This window comes from Cryptomeria japonica, chromosome 7 (assembly GCF_030272615.1).
Source record: "Cryptomeria japonica chromosome 7, Sugi_1.0, whole genome shotgun sequence".
Lineage (NCBI taxonomy): Eukaryota > Viridiplantae > Streptophyta > Pinopsida > Cupressales > Cupressaceae > Cryptomeria > Cryptomeria japonica.
Genome location: NC_081411.1, coordinates 450,969,329 through 450,987,290, shown reverse-complemented (window position 1 = coordinate 450,987,290; position 17,962 = coordinate 450,969,329). Strand labels below are relative to the sequence as shown.

The window sequence follows — 17,962 nt, the reverse complement described above, 5'->3', positions numbered from 1 at the left end:
GATCAAATAAAAATTTACTTTATTTTCATCTAAAATGAAAGTAACTAATAATATGACAATTAGTTATTTCAAATAATTAAAAAAATCTAAAAGTAATTTTGATTTGTCGGTGAAGTTAAATGATTTTGAATGAATATATTAAAAATCAAACATTATTGAATATAAGATCTCTAACATTTTTTTTTTATATTCGCTATCGTGGAATCTCGAGGTGTCCTTGCCGAAGCAAGACTAATCCCCCAGTGTGTACGACCCACTCACAAGGTAGCAACACACACATAGTTAACACAACCGGGGACTCGAACTCAAGACCATGGGGATCATACCCACGCCTTAAGTTGTGATCCACGACCGGACAAGCTAGGGACCTTAAGTTGTGATCCACAACCAGACGAGCTAGGGGCCTTAAATTGGGATCCACCACCGGACGAGCTAAGACCGAAGCCCTCTCTAACATTTTTAGAAAGAAATAATGAAATTTATCTCGAACAAAGCCACTAATCTTTAATTCTTAACTAAAAGCTTAAACTTATATTGAATGTAACTGTAAACATGATAATATCTTTTGACCTTCCGTAACTTCAGAGATATTGACTTAAAACTTGTTGTCCAAATCGAACTGTAAAAACGGTTTGTGTTTGACAAGAAAACTATCCACACAAACAGTAGTAACAAATATGTTCAAAATGGCTAGAGGTAGAGCTATTGCGAGTATGTGATACCATTGGGCGAGAGGTTCCTACTTCTCATTGCTCGTCCGAAGTATGGGAGATCAATTTTCTTGTATTCTGTAATTAGTGCTTAATTTACATTTGCCTCCTTGTAATATCCTATCTCATGATTGCTGGCCTATCTGTAGTTGTATTTATCAGTAAAATTATAGGGCAAAGGAAATGAAATTTTGGCGCGGCGAGAGAATGATATTAATGTCGGAATCAAAAGCAAATGATATTTACGTTCCCTGGGGTACATTATCTTTTTCAATCTAGTTTATCTGTCACTATTCCGATCTCCCGGTTCGATCATTTTATGTTAATACACTTTTCAAGTGAATAATAATAATATTCAGATTGGAGATTTGTGGTCGAGGTTTCCTGGCTTTGCGGGGCCACGAATTGAATTTGGTATGTGCAGTCTGTACTTCCTTTGCTTATTTAGGCCTTAAGAAATTGGGTGTTAGAAAATATGATGTGTGCGTTCCTGATAGGTGTGGGCGTTGTGCAAGAAATTTTCATTTCTTATCTGGGTTGCCCCCAAAATGCAGTTTTTGTGATGCACATAGCTGTCTGTGTCTTCAACTTGCAGTTTTTTGGCCCCCGTGTGTATTTTTTTTCTTGAGAATGCAGTTTACTGATGCCCTCATTTCCTTTTATTTCCACTTTCCTTATTTGATTTGATGGAAATATTATAATCGGGTCACAATACATTTTTTCACTGGGTTCCGTTTAAGAGTCAAGTTTCTATTAGGTTGACTAAAAAAGGGGGAATTTTGAGTTTTCATGTGGACTGGTTTGAAATGTAAAGGATTTATCTAGGTTGTGAGAATTGTAGAAATTTATTGGTTTTTTCCATGTACGTGGATTGAACGTAAATACCTCTCCCCGAAAATTTTTCTCTTTGGGGCAGGTTTTTGGTGTGGTCTATTGGGGAAATACAGTCTTGTTGCAACACAAGTTGGATTTGCCTTGACTTTTAAGGATCATGGATGAAACGTTCCTGGTTGAATGCAAAACGAGCGTGGATAGACTTGATATGGCATCCGCCAAAGTTGATACTGTTACCACAGAACGTCCCAAAACAGAGTTGTTATGCGATGAAGAGCCACAAAAGCAACAGGTCCCTTTGAGCGAGAGCAGCAGCAATACATTTCGACAGAAGGTTCTTAAAACAAAACCCCGAGGCTTTGATGAAGAAACCGTTGCCTCTTTTGGTCGATGTTTTCAGCTTGACATTCAAATGGAAGAAACAATATGGGGGCATTTGCCAGAGGATCTAATTAGCGAAGTCCTTGCTAGGGTGCCTCCCTTTTATCTCTTCAGATTAAGGTCTGTGTGCAGGAGATGGAATTCAATTTTGCAGGACAGTAGTTTTCTGAAATTCCATTCTCAGGTACCCTCGCATGGACCTTGTCTTCTTACATTTTGGAAAAATTTGCAGACTCCTCAGTGCTCGGTATTCAGTTTTCCCTTGAAAAGTTGGCATAAGCTTCCTTTTGGATTTCTTCCTGATTGGGCATTCTGGTTGGTTGGTTCTTCTGGGGGTCTCGTATGTTTTTCAGGTCTGGATGGACCTTGTTTCAAAACAATGGTTTGCAATCCCCTAACGCAAGAATGGAGGATACTGCCCAGCATGCATCATAATCAACAGAGACAGCTCATCATGGTTGTGGACAGGCAAAATAAATCATTCAAGGTTATTGCAGCGAGTGACATATTTGGAGACAGAACTTTGCCTACAGAGGTTTACGATTCAAAGCTAAATACTTGGTCTGTTCATCAGAGCATGCCTGCTGTGAATCTTTGCTCATCAAAAATGGCATTTTGTGACTCCAAGATCTATCTGGAGACTCTGTCCCCACTTGGGTTAATGATGTACAAAATGGACGCAGGTTATTGGGAGCATATACCGGCCAAGTTTCCCAGATCTTTGCTGGATGGTTACCTTGTAGGTGGAGCCCGGAATCGCCTTTTTTTGGTAGGAAGAATAGGATTGTACAGTACGCACCAAAGCATGAGGATTTGGGAATTAGATCATGTAAGAACATCATGGATAGAGATAGGGAGAATGCCTCAGAGATTTTTTAGAATATTATTGAGGTTATCTGCAGAGCGGTTTGAGTGCTTTGGGCAGGATAATTTGATCTGTTTCACATCATGGAATCAAGGTAAGGGCCTGCTCTATGACGTGGACAAGAAAATGTGGTCATGGATAATTGGCTGCCCCCTTCAGTCATGGAACAGCCAGGTGACCTTTTATGAACCGAGGTTTGATGCATCTATCTATTAACATTTATATCTTGATGTTTTGGCAACAGTTATATGCAAGGTTGCAGGAAACCTTTTAATATACACTCTGTGTGTATCTTGAAATGCTTTTTTGGTACAACCTGTTTATGAGATTGGTGAAATCTGCAACAAGTAAAGTTACCTGGAAGTCAACAGAATGGTCTGATTTATTGTGACCGGATTGGATATTTTGAAGTGCATCACAGCTAAGCAATGTTGAAGAATTTTTACATGGTAAAATGATAGAAACCACTTGGCAGCGTTCATCAGGATTGGATCAAAGAAAACGAATTTATGTAGCATATTGGGAAGATAGGGTTCTGGAACAGTGATTTTGAATGGCCAAAATGATATTGTAAGTTAAATTCTAAAATGGAGCACTAGTCCGTCCTTTTTGTACTAATGTTGGCTTCACAAAGTTCAGTCAGCCATTTTTGACATTTATTTTTTAATTTCTGATTACAGTTAATACAGTAATTTCGAACAATAATATTTTTGGAAATCTTACAATCACATGAGAACTTTATGTCATTGAAGCTTTGTTGAGAAGGAGCAGAGATGTGGTCCACTTGGTTTTTTCTTCTGACCAACATCTGTGGTGTCAAATATATATTTTCATTAAAATTGAAAAGATTGCTTTAATATTTATGTTGTTTCTTTCCTTCTGGTCTTTGAGATATTATTTATTTACCATATTTTCTTTTCCAAGCTAGACAAAACTGGAAATCTCACCATGCTTCCTTATCGACAGTCCCTGATAAGCATGCTATTTAGGCTTGTCAGTCGTCCTCCAACCTTAAGTTTCTGATAGATGGATACAGAACATTATAAGTGTGTGCCATTCATGGGTACTGCATCAGATTGAGACAGGGTCAAATAGTTAGACATTAGAACATAGAAATCCCTGAAATCCAAAAAGATTGCTAAAATTCAAATGCTATTTATTCAGATTGGGGCATACTAATCAAAACAATGACTGTTTATCCACTAGTAGTCCAATGAGCATGTATCTCTGCAATATTTACTCTGGTGATTTCCGTATCCTTTACCAAAACTAAACGTTTCTAATGCTAAAGCTGATTTGCCATCTTCAACGTTTATGATCACTTGATTTTTTTGAGTCATAAAAAGGATATGTCATTTACCAATTGTTGCAAAGTTACCTCATTGTAATGAGGTGGACATATCTTATGAGAACATTTAAAAGGAAAAACAAAAAATGGTTAAAAAGGGAAAAGGGAAAAGAATAACAGATATTAGAGACAGAAAATGTAGTATAAAAAATAAAATGTATTCTAGTTAAGTTCTTTGCATTCCTAAGAGATAATAGTTTAGATATTTTGAGAGAATTAGAACAAATATAGTTATGCAACAATTTTTGTGAAGCTGTCACATCATAACAAGAATGTTGTCTGAGGAAGAATGAGATAGACATTAGTTGAAATTGATAATAGAAGAAAGTAACCAGCTTTTGGTTGAAAACATAAACAAAACAAGAAGGGATGTTATAGAAATGACCTAGACTCTGCAACACCTACTGCACTTTTATCAGATCATTCTATTGCCACTGGAGTTTTCTTCCACACATGGGTTTTTCTAGGATAAATTCGTGACCTCAATTTTGTGGCAATGTTTGCTCTAATTTCTTAACATATTCTGAGTTTAATATTGTTTGAAGAAATCCTGTCTTTATGCCCTTCATTAAATCTGGATGTTGAAGATTAGTTTATGGATTATCCATCCCAGTTTGCAGATCAAGTGGTATCAGAGTGGTTTCTATTCTTTGTGGAAGCAGCTGTGAGTGTTTTGCAGCATCATACCCACAAGATGAAGTGAAGGAGATTTATTATCTTTGCAAAGTGACATTGACTACTGTAGGTGAAAAAGAGAACTAGGATGCATGGAGAGAGATGTTGAAATTCTTGTTGAAAAATGAAGGTTCCTCAAGTTAGAGGCTGATGTGGCAATATCATATCCCCAATATTCCCTCCTGAATTCCTAATCGCAGCCTTAAATAATAATCACATAGGCAATTAATTATGCCAGGCTGACCTCCAAGTTGTCAAATGCCTTACATTAAAAGAATAAATTTTATATTTCTAGCCGACTTATTATTATTTAAATTTGTGGCTGACTCAGAAAGAATAAAATTAGATTAATATTTGAGTCAACCCATATGTTTAAATGCCCAATTCAAAGACATAAAAAATGGTTAATCGTCCAAGTTTAGAGCAGGAAGGTGAAAAACAGAAAAGGCAGTGATTTGTATTAAAAGCAGTAATTATGTTTTAAGCAGCGACTACCTTGAGAAGACACATTGTTTGGTGAAAGGGTAAGGGAGGTGTCTATTCATCTTCCTTGAAGGATATTTAAGAAGAAGATTCATTTGGAGAAAAAGGCATTGAACAGCAGACAATAGAAAGACAATCAAATAAAGAAAAGACATATAATTGCAGAGATATCAGCAGACTTTGTTAATTACCAAGTGCTGTGTATGATGCTACATAATCTTGATCATATTGAGTCCTCATATAATAATGCTTAGTAATTAATGTTGTCATTCCTACTATTATTGTTAGTATATATATATGAACAATTAATTATGATGGAGATTCCTTTAAAGCCTTCATCCAATCTGCCGTCCCATTATGGAGGGGAGAATGTACATGTAAGGAATACAAGTAGCACGAGGTTCCATTCAAGTAGAGCAACCCCGAGTGGGGCTGGGAGGCCGAATGACGGGTGTCATTCCGTGCTCCTGGGCTTGATGGATAGGCTCGAGGCGCCTTGTATGATCTCCCAAGGGTCTCCATAATGTGGATGTATTGTTGGTCAATACTTGAATATAGAATACATATAATGGATGCAAGTAGCACAAGGTTCCATTCAAGTAGAGCAACCCTGTGTGGGGCTGTGAGTCCGAATGGCGGGTGTCATTCTGTGCTCCTGGGTTTGATGGATAAGTTCTTGGGGATTCCATAATGGGGATAGGTTTTTAGGGAAAGTGTTATTGGATCCCACATGCACATTATGTAATTTACAATGATTATTAAGATAATGCTACTAACCTTAGTAGGAAAGATCAATTTTATTTTTAACATGATTAAGGGGTCTCAATCAGGATCTAATTGGTAAATGATGTCTCTATTTCATTCCTTCCTTACTTGGGATTGTGATTTTAGGGCAAAAACTAGGGCATTTACAAAAGGGGACATTATAGGCAAATATTTCTGTTTCAGTGGAGATAGTGAAGGGCATCATGGAGGCTCTCGTGGTGAAAATCTGCTCTTTAGAAGGTATCAAGAGCAAGAGGAACACCCATGATCTTCACACGGTAAGGCAAGTCTTACAAATAAACCTCTATTTAAGGCTGAGGCAAAGATGGGATTCTGTCATTTGAAAGAAAAGTGAATGCTAATAAACTTGACCAGTAGGTGGCTTTATTGGACATATATTTTAACATGCATTTTCTTAATATGGAACAAAAATCTTCTTTGCTTGATTGAAATTAGCCAAGCATGCTTTGACTTAATTTGAAAGTCTCTTGTATTCTTTGACTTTAAGAAAGCAACCTCATATTAGTTCATGGGATCAATTTATCTTATGATAGGAAAAATGTATGAAATGACATTTTTTGAAACAGAAGACGGACAAAGTGTTATAAGAGTACGCTAGTGAATTTTTGTGGAATGGTTATTCAAATGGGGACTGATGTGTAAGATGAGGAGGTCTTGACGTACTTTGGGGACCTTCCTAGCTATTTTTGGAGGTTTGTATTGCTATCAAAACTGGTGGACATAGATGAAACACGTGCATATACTACTATCTTGAGGTGGATAGATAATATTCCAATCCTCTCCAAGGATAAATGGAGCCAAAGCCAAGACAAAGAAGGCAAATTCCACAAGGACCAAGAGGAGATAGTCATATTGAATCATCTTGTTTTAAGCTACGTCTAGGGAAATGCTCATGTTAGAAAAGATGAAAAGGGTAAGAAAAACTCTATGCACATTATTCAAGAAGCAACTGTAGTAATTAAAAAGGGGGAGGAGATTTATTGTAGCTTAGAGTTGGATTTTTAACTTTCTTGAACTACAAGGAAAATTAGTTTTTTGGCACTAAAAGCATTGTTTAACTTCAAGATTCAAGTCAAGGGTGTTGTAATTAATGCACTTTTTGATTCTTGTTCACAAGATAAATTCATATCTTAAGATTTGGTTGGAAAACTTGGTCTAGAAACTTAGTCACACCCCAAGACTTTGGCTTTGGGTTGGATCAAAGAAGATGCTAGTTTGCTTATGAGTAGATAATGTAGATTGAAGTTTGCTATTAACTCCAGTTTTGTTGATGAAATGTTTGTAGATGTTGTTCCTTTAGATGTGTATGGAGTTATGGTTGGCAGCCCCTACATGCTTGATAGAAAAAATGTCTATTATCAAAGGGCAAACAAGTATTGCTTGATCAAGGGTGGTAAAAGTTTTGTGCTGTTCGTATACAAAGACAAGAAGAAGTATGGCATTACTAAATGTGGATTACAGGGCTCTTGAATCTTCATGGAGGAAGGATATTGAGTAGAAGCACAAGGATCTTTTGCTTTGAGGAGAGAACAAATGTTGATTAAGTTCCTTCATGTTCAAGCTGTATGGCATTAGCAAATCATTCACATGGTAGCTCACAAAGGTTTCCAGGATTGTGGTTGGAGTGGTGTAAGGTGAGATGGCAGTCATGTCATCTATCAAGAGAAGCATCTCTCATTTTGTGATTCTATAGATTTTGGGGACTAAAAGCCTCTGTATTAGGTTTATGGGATCTGTAAAAGGATTGGTTTGACTTCATGGCAAGAAGGAAGAAGAGGTTTCAAAATCGAGTCAGTTACTTGGGTGCTTAAGAATGTCAGGATGATGTGAGATATCTTACAGCAGGGTATGGCAGAAGAAAAAATTTAAAAAATAAGTAGAGAAGCATCCCTCTTGTTTTGAGTCCCCAAAAGCCTCCATGGCAACATGGAAGAAGAGGTTTCAAAACAGATTCAGTTATTTGGATGTTGGATAATGTTCAGGATGATATGGGACATCTCAGAGTGGGCTTTGGCAGAAGAGAAAATTGTTTTGGGTGAAACTATTGGTTTCCATCAGGCGTTTTGTCTAGAAGAGCAACGGTTTGGTAAAAAAGAAACAATGGTTTTGTTCAGCATCAGTTGTGCAATTGTCAGTAGTAGTTTCCTCATAAGAGTGGTGGTTTCATAAATGCCTTTGATGACAAGTGGCGGTTTTGTTATATGATAGAAAACAACTTGTGGTGTTCCGCTTTCCTTAATTGTTCAACTTCTTTTAACTGTTGATCTTCTGTTTTCTATTGTAAAGCATTAAATAACTGTTGTAAATCCATACTGGGTATCTAGAGGGCATGTAATTGGGATTATAAGGGAATTTTGAGTAAGTTTCTGAGTTTCAAAATAGATTGTGGTAAGAAGAAAAAAGTGAGGTGTTTTAGAATTTTTTTGGGATTGTAGAGATTGGATTGAGGGAGATTCAAGCTGTTAGAACTCAGAAGGTTCAAGAGGCTTAACATATATATTGCCACTGGAGTTGTGGATTTAATTAAGTCGTAGCTCACATGGTACTGGTGTTTTCTCTCACACATGGATTTCTTTAGGGTAAATCCATGTTTTTATTTTTATGGTGATGTTTTGCTTTCATTCCCTTACGTATTTTGGGTTTAATATTGCTTAAAGAACGTGAACTTTATGCCCCTCTTGAAATTTGTATGTTGAAGACTACAATATGGACTATCCATCCTAGTTCATAGATCAAGAAAGGCTATGAAAAGCGAGTAGGGCCAATGGTGATGAATTTAGAGAAAAATATGACTTATAGACATACTTTGATATGAGAAGAGCTGATGATCATGGGCCTGAAGAAAGAAATAGCCATCTTAAAAGTTGGAGCCCAACCTCAGATGCCAAAATTAGCATCCCTAGATTTGATGGACTAGGGTAAATTAACCCACATGTGTGGGTCCACAAACTTGAGGTTTATTTTAACATGTCCGATGATTGAATTGGAGCAAATTCAGTTTGCATCCCTACATTGGGAGTGAATCGCATATGATTAGAGGCATCATCATGATTTGGATGTTCAAGATGGTCTCAAGGATGATATTCTGAACTGGAATGATTACTCCTCTTTACTTTGACATGATTGATAAAAAGACTAGTGATGACCACTACATAGAGTTGATAAATTTTGCTTCAGAACATGCAAGAGTTTGTTGGTAGTTATGATATAGATTTTGGAAGACGATGAATGCAGGTTTGTGGTATTGAAACATCCAGATGAACCTGCATGTTTGTTGTTGGTTCAAATAATGAGTTAAAGGGATATGATGAGGCTCCTAAACCAGCTGACTTGGATGGATTTATTATGCAAGCCTAATCACATGAAAAATTGCTCAAACATAAGACCCTAACTAAATAAAATTATAAACATTACTACCAGCCTGCCTCAAATAGAACAACACACAATATCGATACAAAGTGGTCACCTGGTGTTGAAATGGATGCTTATAAAGAAGCTGGGTAAGATATAGGGAAGCAAGGCCGTTGCTTCACATGCAAGGAAAAGTGAGTTCTGGGGCATAGGTGCATGGCCAAGGGATATAGTCATTTGGCTGAAGTGCTGGATGAGTCAGGTATTAACATAGATGAACATGCTCAGTTTGACACAGATATGCAACCTCTATAGGATACATCATTAGGAAAGGTAATTGACCAGTCCACTAGATCTTTAGCTTCTATTAGAGGGGCACCTTCATACACTTCCCTGAAGGCAGAAAGATGGATTACAGTAGACTAGTCATAGTGCTGATTGACTTGGAAGCATGAGTAATTTAATTCTAAACTCGCTTTAGCACTTGGTTTACATTTGTGCATGTCCTCCCTCTAGGGTTTGTAATATGTATTAAAGATGTTATCAATATGAATTGGAAGGAGTATGTTGAGCGTGTGAAGCTCGGATGGGTTGCATTTTATTATTTTAGAATACCTTTGGGCAGTGATGGTGTGATATTAGGCTATAAATGGTTTCACGGACTTGGTGAAACTGAAATGGATTTTAAGAATATGCGCACCTTGGATTTCTGCCTAGGAATCCATGGACACACCAATCTCTGCTCAGGAAACAATGTAATGCTAAACATAGACAGGCGACTTGAGACAAAGAAACAAGAGGAGTTCCCTTCAAAAATGTTTATTCAAAATTTTGGAAAAAGAAAAATCAAGAGAGGGACGAACTAGAAGTGGATGAAGCTTAGCCGACCCCTTTTGCAGAGAAAACAACCCTTCACGTGAGGCACCTATTAATTTAAGATGAATTGAATCTTTTTTTTCAAGACAAATCCAAAAACAACTCCCAGCAGAGCAAAGCGAATTATAACAGACTTCAATGCAAATCGAAGGTAGAAATAAGGAGGAAGACGAATTCGAAACAAGGATCAAGTCTGAAATTTCTTTTCTAAGATTTATAAGCAAAAGTGCTTGACTTTAAAGCAAATCAGACCTGAAGAAAGGTGAATCAAATCCAGAAAAGGGTGAATCAGGATCTGAAGTGAGCGAATTGGAACTTAAGATCAGACCTGTAACAAGTTTAAGGAGTAGAGAAGCCAGCGAACTAAGGGCAAGAAGTAAGGTGGATCAGATAGTCAAGAACTGAGATCGACGAATGAGACAAAGATCCAGACCTGGAAAGAAGGAAAATGATATCAAAATCTGGAGTTGACATCAGGAGTAGTGTTTGGAGGATTCATTGGGTGGAAAAAGAAAGGACTCATAAGATAATTGAAATTGCAATTCATTTCTAGATTTGTTAATAATTTGCACTTCAAATTGCTTATGGACTGAAATTTTATAAATTTTCTGGAATTGCATATAGGAAGTGGGTCAAAGTTTTGAAAAGTTAATTGAAGAAGTTTTGGAATGTTTTTGCATATGAATTATTGGATTAGGAATTAGTGACAATTTCAAATGAAAATCCAAAGTTTTGAAAGAGTGTTGTTGTAGGAACATCTTTTAAATTTTCTATAGGCGATTAAAGGATGAATTGCCCATGTTTGGAATTGATAAGAATTATTTATCCATAACTTCAATCTAGGAATCCTTTCTGTCTTTTCAGGAATGATTGCATGGAATGATGGAGAAGGATGAAGAGGCAAGAATGTGAGGGAAGATAGATCAAGATATTCAAGAAGATGACAAAGAGGGACATCACAATAAGGATACAACTATGACAAGGAGGTCGAGGTCAAGGATGTCTAAAGATCAAGGACTCTTGAAAAGGATGGCAAAAGATGAAAAATGGAGATGTGGAATGATGATCAAGGAAAACATTTTGAAGAAGACAAATTGAATTGAAGAAAAAACTTGCAAGGTGTGCAAGCTTAGGTGGTGCCTACTCATCTCCACCAATCAAAGAATTCAAAGTCAACATGTCCAAATTTGTTGAACCCTAATTCATGAAAGAAGAAGAAATGGACGTGTAAAAGGCATTGAATGAAATATTACAACTCCTTTTTCTCATTGGTCCTTTCCAAAAAGGACGTGTATACAAAAATTGTATAATTTTCTCATTGGTCAAAAATGAAATATTACAACTCCTTTTTCTCATTGGTCCTTTCCAAAAAGGATGTGTATACGAAAATTGTATACTTTTCTCATTGGTCAAAAATGTTGTAAGTGGTGGTAGGTATACCTTTCCCCACCTTAGGGTTGTATTGTTTAATCTTGGTTGTGAATTAGGATCAATCTAGGCCCTTGATTTGTAATTGGAAGTCTATAAAAGGCTTGGCCTTTTCAATTGTATAAAGAGGAGATTAGAAATTGTTGGTGAGATTATGTTGGAATAAATACATAATTTTCATTGAAGATATGGTGAACATTTGTATGAAGTTTCTGTTGAAAACTTGAGTTGTGTTGTGTTGTCATTGATGTCATTATGTGTTGTAGATGGTTCAAAAGTGATGTTTTGATGTTGTTGTATGGTTTGGTAGTGATATTGAGCAAGCTTGAGGTGTTTCCAGAAGGTTGGTGTAGTGGAAGTTTCAATCTACAGAAACAATATTTATGCAGGAAAAAGTTTTTAGTGTCCTAGTGGAAGAATGCTTTGCATTCCTCCAGTACGTGAAGATTGTGGAGTGCGGTTCCTGGATACAATGTGGTCTTTTGTTGCTCATATGGTAGAGTTAGTTGTTGCTGTTTTTGATAGTGGGTTGTTAGTTAGAATTGGTCCGGAGAAGGCTTGGTGGTTCTTTGATATGTTGTTTTCAATGTTGTGGCTTAGAGGACTTTTTTATTTGGTTAGTGCAGTGTTCCAGTTTAGTTTTCTAGTGATTGTCTGATTGGCAAGTGAATTTATGTTGCTTCGAGTTCAGTGTTTCCGATTGATTGAGGTGGTGTATTCTATCTAGATTATGTCTTTTTGATCTGGATATGCTTTGGTGGTTGAGTTTGGATGATGATATGAGTCTCACCGTGGTGTGTGTAGATCTACATTGAGTTTTGTGCATTGGAGGATGTTTTTTGGGCCAACTACTTGGCATGCTTCATTGTTTATCTACACGTTTCATTTGATTCTGATGTGGATGGTAATTCTAATTGTTTTGTTGGATTTGAATTTTGTGAACTTTGTGTGTTTGGCAAGCATAATAGGATGCGGTTTGTCTCAAGAAGTACAAAGGTAAAGGATATTTTGGGGTACACAATGATGTTTTTGCTTGTATGGATGTCAATAGATTCTAGTTCAGTCGTGGATGGCTATGGGACTTTGTGAACCTTAATAAAATATGCTTTTATTTTGACTTGTAGTTAAGCTTTACAAATTTAATTATCATAAATGTTTGAGTTTTTGAATCTTCGTTACCATTTTCTCTGAAGTTGTTGAGTGAAAAATAGAGAAGAAAATAAATAAACTGAATGATGATATTCCAATTTAATTGTGCAATGCTCACATTCAGCCATTCCTTTTAGCTTTTAACCTCTCATTTTAATTTAAAAAAAGATGATATTATTTATCCTCTTCATTCCATTATAAATTTAAATTTAAAGAAACAAAAAACCTTAAACTTATTATACACTAATTAATTTAAGGGATAAATATATTTAGATATATTTAATTAAGTATATTTAATGTATGTGTTTATCATTTATAAATTTTTATTGAATTTATTTTATTGTTAATATATGTAATGATTATTGAAATATTACAACTACTAATAACTAATAATTATTTTCTGGGTTGGTGAATTGTGGCTTAGGGGCCATTGTCATAAATTAAAATTAAATGAATAAATAAAAGTTTTTGCATTGACCTTGCGAATAGGGGTGTATGGAGGAAACATCAAAGCTCAATCCAGACAAGGTGGGGACAAACTACATCTACAAAACCACCCTGCTAAAAAGCTAGGAGAGCAACTGGTACAAACAAAACCAATTGGGTAAGAGCCTTGGTTGCTGATCTAATTTTGGGAATCTAGAGTCATCATACACTTGCCCTTTCTTGTTGTGCTTGGAGTCTTCTTTCATTTGACCATTGTCCATTGATTAGTGCATTCTTTTGATGGGATGTCACTTTTGGGAATTTGTGAGGGAGTCGTATTTGATGATTCACTTTGTTACTAGCTTTTTTCTAGAGGGAGAGGATCGACTCTTTCATAGGTCACGCCTCTTTAAGGAGAGGTGCTTGGCAATTCAAGACATGGTGCAACCACTTCCTTAGTACCTTCTTTCTCAATAGGACTTAGTGTTGTTGCGTCTTTGGCATCTTCTCTTTCAACATGAAAAATATGTTGATGGTTTAGATCTACACCTTTCTACTAGGTTGTAGTTTTTGCCTTTTTTATTGAAGCTCTTGGACACTCATTCGCCTTATGACTTGTATAATAGCATTGTTTGCACCCAAGTTCCAATCCCTCATAATCCACAATTGATTCCAAACATTGCCCCCAACCTTGATGCCAATTTTAGTACATTTTTGGATAGGTCTACTTCCAATAGGATTCAAGCAAAGGTAAAGGGAGAATGAGGAGTGAGAAGATTAAGATGAAGCTAAACCTATAAATAATTTTTTAATGGAGTTTCCTATTGAATTTAGGCAAAATGTAGCAGTAGTTTGGGTAATCTTACCTAGATTGGAATGGTAGTGAAGACCTTGATGATATGATTGAAATCAGGATACCATGGCTTCATGTATAGATAGGTTTTCCCTAAGCCCATGGTCCTTTTTGAAGCAAGAAATTCTTGTCTTCTGATAATTGACAAATCACGTAGAAGAATCCTTTAGCACAGGGGCCAATGCATATCTCACCTTATAGGATGGGCTGTTAGGTGTCAAGGATCTGCTTGTTTAGTTCCACCATGTTTGGCCACCAATTTTGGAAGTGGCAAATTAATGTATTTTCCTTATGCTTGCTTCATCTTTCATAGCTTCTTTGCCAAGATTTATGATTTCTGGATTAGTTGTTTGGATTGAAGGAGCCTCCATGAACTTGTAATGAAGAGTCTCATTAGTAGAAAAATCTTGATCAAATGACTAACACTTAGGGATATGGCCGCATTTGATAGTGCAAAGGAGGAGTGAATGTTTGAATCCTTTGATCTTTGCCAATGGAGCCCTAATAGAGCTTTTGTGATTTTGAGGAAATGGAAGACTAGTGGTTGCCCTACTCAAGAAACCTAGAACGGGTGTGAGAAGTGCTGCTACAAAAGGCTTTGATTTTGGAGCAGAATTGCAATTTAGAGATTTCACTCTTTTTGCTATTGCATTTTGATAGACTCAAATAGGGTAGATAGCTTGAAGTACTAGTTTGGGCTTGAGATAATCTTGGTTGGCACTCCTAGAATCAAGATCAAATCAAGGATCTAAAGGATGTGGATTGGTTAAAACAATAGAGAATCTATTCATCAAACCCTTGATAACCTACCTCTGTGCCAGATGGGATTGAAGAATGATGCCATTGGGAATGGAGGACAAAACCTTGGAGTTCACATAGTTGTGAGTGCAAGCGTTAGGAGTTATTGGAGCATTATAATGTTTCCAATAATAATTAATAAATATATAATAATTGTTTTTGCTCATAAACTTGGGTAAGGTACCGAGAGCCCAAAAAATAAGTGGTCACTTGGATTTTGGCAATAGGAAGCTTACTATATCCATCTCAAAAAATATGTCTATCTTTCTTGATTTCCTTAAAAAAACTGTAGGCTTGCCAATTTAGACCATAATTACCTAGATTGTGAGGTGGGAGCCAAACAAATATAGTCCAAAATAGAAGCCTCAATCTATTGCCAAAGCCATATGTTATATGCTACCAAAGATAGTTGGGTTCATAGTTGTAAAACTTGGACTCAACAATTACTTGGTCCAATTTTTTTAAAAATTCAGTGCTCAGCAATAATCGAGGGCAAACTAGACATAACTTGGCAAATTTATTGAACATTTGAAAATATATAAATTTAAAAAATACTCTTAAAAAGCATATATAAATAAAAAATAGAGTTTAATACATATCATAGACAAAAAAACAAGTTCAACCTCATAATGAGTAACAATGCCACTTCCACTAGCCATATCATATGTACAAGTTGCCTGATCTAAAGAGATTTTTGGCGATAATAATGTCTAAGTTAGCGTGCTTGAGCTATATCTCAATTCCTTGTCAATCTCTCATTGTAATCAGGTTTCTTATGAGACAAGAGATCCCAATGGGGTTCATGGCTAACGCCCTTGGCATGTTCCCTATTGCAATCTGGGGCATGGTTGAGGGGTGGACCCTCGCCACCAAGCCCAAATGAAGACCTTCAAAACCACAGACCTTCATAGTGCACACCATTTTCACAGTTTTATCCTTAAGAGCATAAGTATTTGGCACTTTTTTGTTTATAAAAATGTTTTAAAAATATTATAAAATTGATAACATTAGGTGAAAAAAAGGAAATAATACTCATTTGGGCATGACTATTTTTTTTACAATGGATGAAAAGAACAATTTATAGCTGATTGGTGTGTTTCTTGCAAAAATAATGTGTTATTTAAACTTATTTTGGAAAATCACGAGTTTTGCGAGCAGTTGGTTAGTTTTTCAACATTGTTTGGATTTACATTATACCCTTTTTCGCAAAATATACTTGCCAAAATTGATCTTGTCAACCACTCAAACCACAAACTACCATATATAGTTATATGATGGGGTGGAGCAAATTACATCAGCCCCACCCATGTTACAGTTTTTTCATAGAACCACAACTAAGTAGCATATTAGATCCCAACCAAAAGGAAACATATAGTTGTTGGCATCATAGACAAAATGGGGGACAAATAGGCCCTAGAGTCACCCTTTCACAATCCTTACATTTTATAGACATACATCTTTGGAGCTTCATAGCTTTTGCTATTGCTTCAACTTCCCTGTGAATCCTGTGTGGCTTTGCCATAACCTCATGAAAATGTTCCAGATAGCAATCAAAAAGATCTCAAATTGATTTCTAATTCTTTTATTATCATCATGCAAAAGATATGTACCTATTGCCAACGAAAGAATGGTGGTGCAACTAAGAGATTGCATTGCATCAAAAGTCATTTCATTGTCTTGAATATTGTCCTGGTCTAGTAACAAGTTGGTCATTGCTTTTCTAATGCCAACACATGGGCACTATCCATCTGCTTCATAAGTTCCCATATCTCGCTGACCCAGTCCCTTAAGTCCAGAATGGAGATTTTAATCTCAATGTATGGTGTAAGTCCTCAATTTTCTTCTTGCCACTCACCCATGGACTTCAAGGTTTGCTACACTCCAACTTTCCTGTAGTCTTGCCACACCACCCTAGCCTTTGGCCTGCCCGACAGTGGAGGCCATTTCTGTAATCATCAGGTTGTTCCAAGATAACTAGTGTATACAGAGAGCTGAAGCCAGTTTTTGCAAATGAATTGCTACACCCTTGCCAACTGACATTTGCATATAAAAAGCCACGAGTGCAATCATTGCACTTCAAGCCAAACTAATCTCACAATTGATGATAATGTTTTCCCTAAATAAGATGTCCTTGGTGCATCCTTCCAAATTATAACATGTCATGAATGGTTACCTATTTTATTGGGTATATGAGGATTAACAAATATTTATTATTATTAATTTATTTTACAGTGTATATTAAATTTATTGTTAATATATTTAAATATATTTATTAATGACAAATTGCAATTCCTTTTTCTATTTTTTTATAATTAAATCTTCAAATATATTATTTGTGTTGCCGACTGGCCACTTACACCCCCAAAAGATCACTGGAACCTGTCCTCACATCCTGCTGTTTTGGAAGTCCATCAAACATTGATTATATGTAAGCTGGGACTCGATAACAAGCTCTTGTTAGTTTTCAAACAAACTTAACATCCTTGACCATGAATTTTGTAGCATCACATATAACACTTGCTTAAAATCCTCAATCCCTTCTACTTCATGTGATCTATCATCACCTAGAGAAATAAATCAACGTAATTCGAATTGAAAGTATAACATACCAGTCTTTGCAGCTGGTGGTATGATGGGGATGCATTGGAGTTAAAAACCCAACAATTGTTTGCATCACCATCGTCTTAAGAAAATGCCGTGAATGCACCCTCCTTTCCTTGGAGTCTTATTTTGCCTCAACCACTGCTACATTAGCTTGAGACTGTTTTCTTCTTGTTATGTGATAGTGTTAATGCATGATAGCCTCGGTAAGATAAATGATTGAAAGAGAGATAAATGAAGTCTCTCATTCAAACATTTATTATTGTGAGGGAGCACGATCAAGTGATGTCTTGATCGGCCATGTCCAAAAGACATGGCCGGTCAAGGCATTGCTTGACCGTACCCAGCCCACTACATACACCAAATGAAATGTGTGAGAATGTACATTGAAATAAAAA

At 36.3% G+C, this 17,962-nt stretch overlaps 1 protein-coding gene across 2 annotated transcripts; it reads left to right on the top strand.

Moving 5' to 3' along the window:
• Nucleotides 1-650: 650 nt before the first annotated feature.
• Nucleotides 651-11,922, top strand: LOC131030414 (F-box/kelch-repeat protein At5g15710). 2 transcript variants are annotated; one of them, XM_057961244.2, is made up of 2 exons: nt 651-1,124; nt 1,627-3,583. In XM_057961244.2, the coding sequence occupies exon 2, from the start codon at nt 1,702-1,704 to the stop codon at nt 3,004-3,006; it is 1,305 nt and encodes a 434-aa protein (XP_057817227.1). In that variant the 5' UTR covers nt 651-1,124; nt 1,627-1,701; the 3' UTR covers nt 3,007-3,583. The 2 variants fall into 2 exon arrangements, 1 of the variants encoding a protein (XP_057817227.1); XR_009102898.2 differs by adding an exon at nt 11,174-11,922 and having other exon boundaries at nt 652-3,360.
• The last annotated feature ends 6,040 nt before the right edge of the window (nt 11,923-17,962 follow it).

Coding starts and splice junctions, on each gene's coding strand:
- LOC131030414 (XM_057961244.2), top strand. CDS start 1,702: ATGGATGAAACGTTCCTGGTTGAATGCAAAACGAGCGTGGATAGACTT.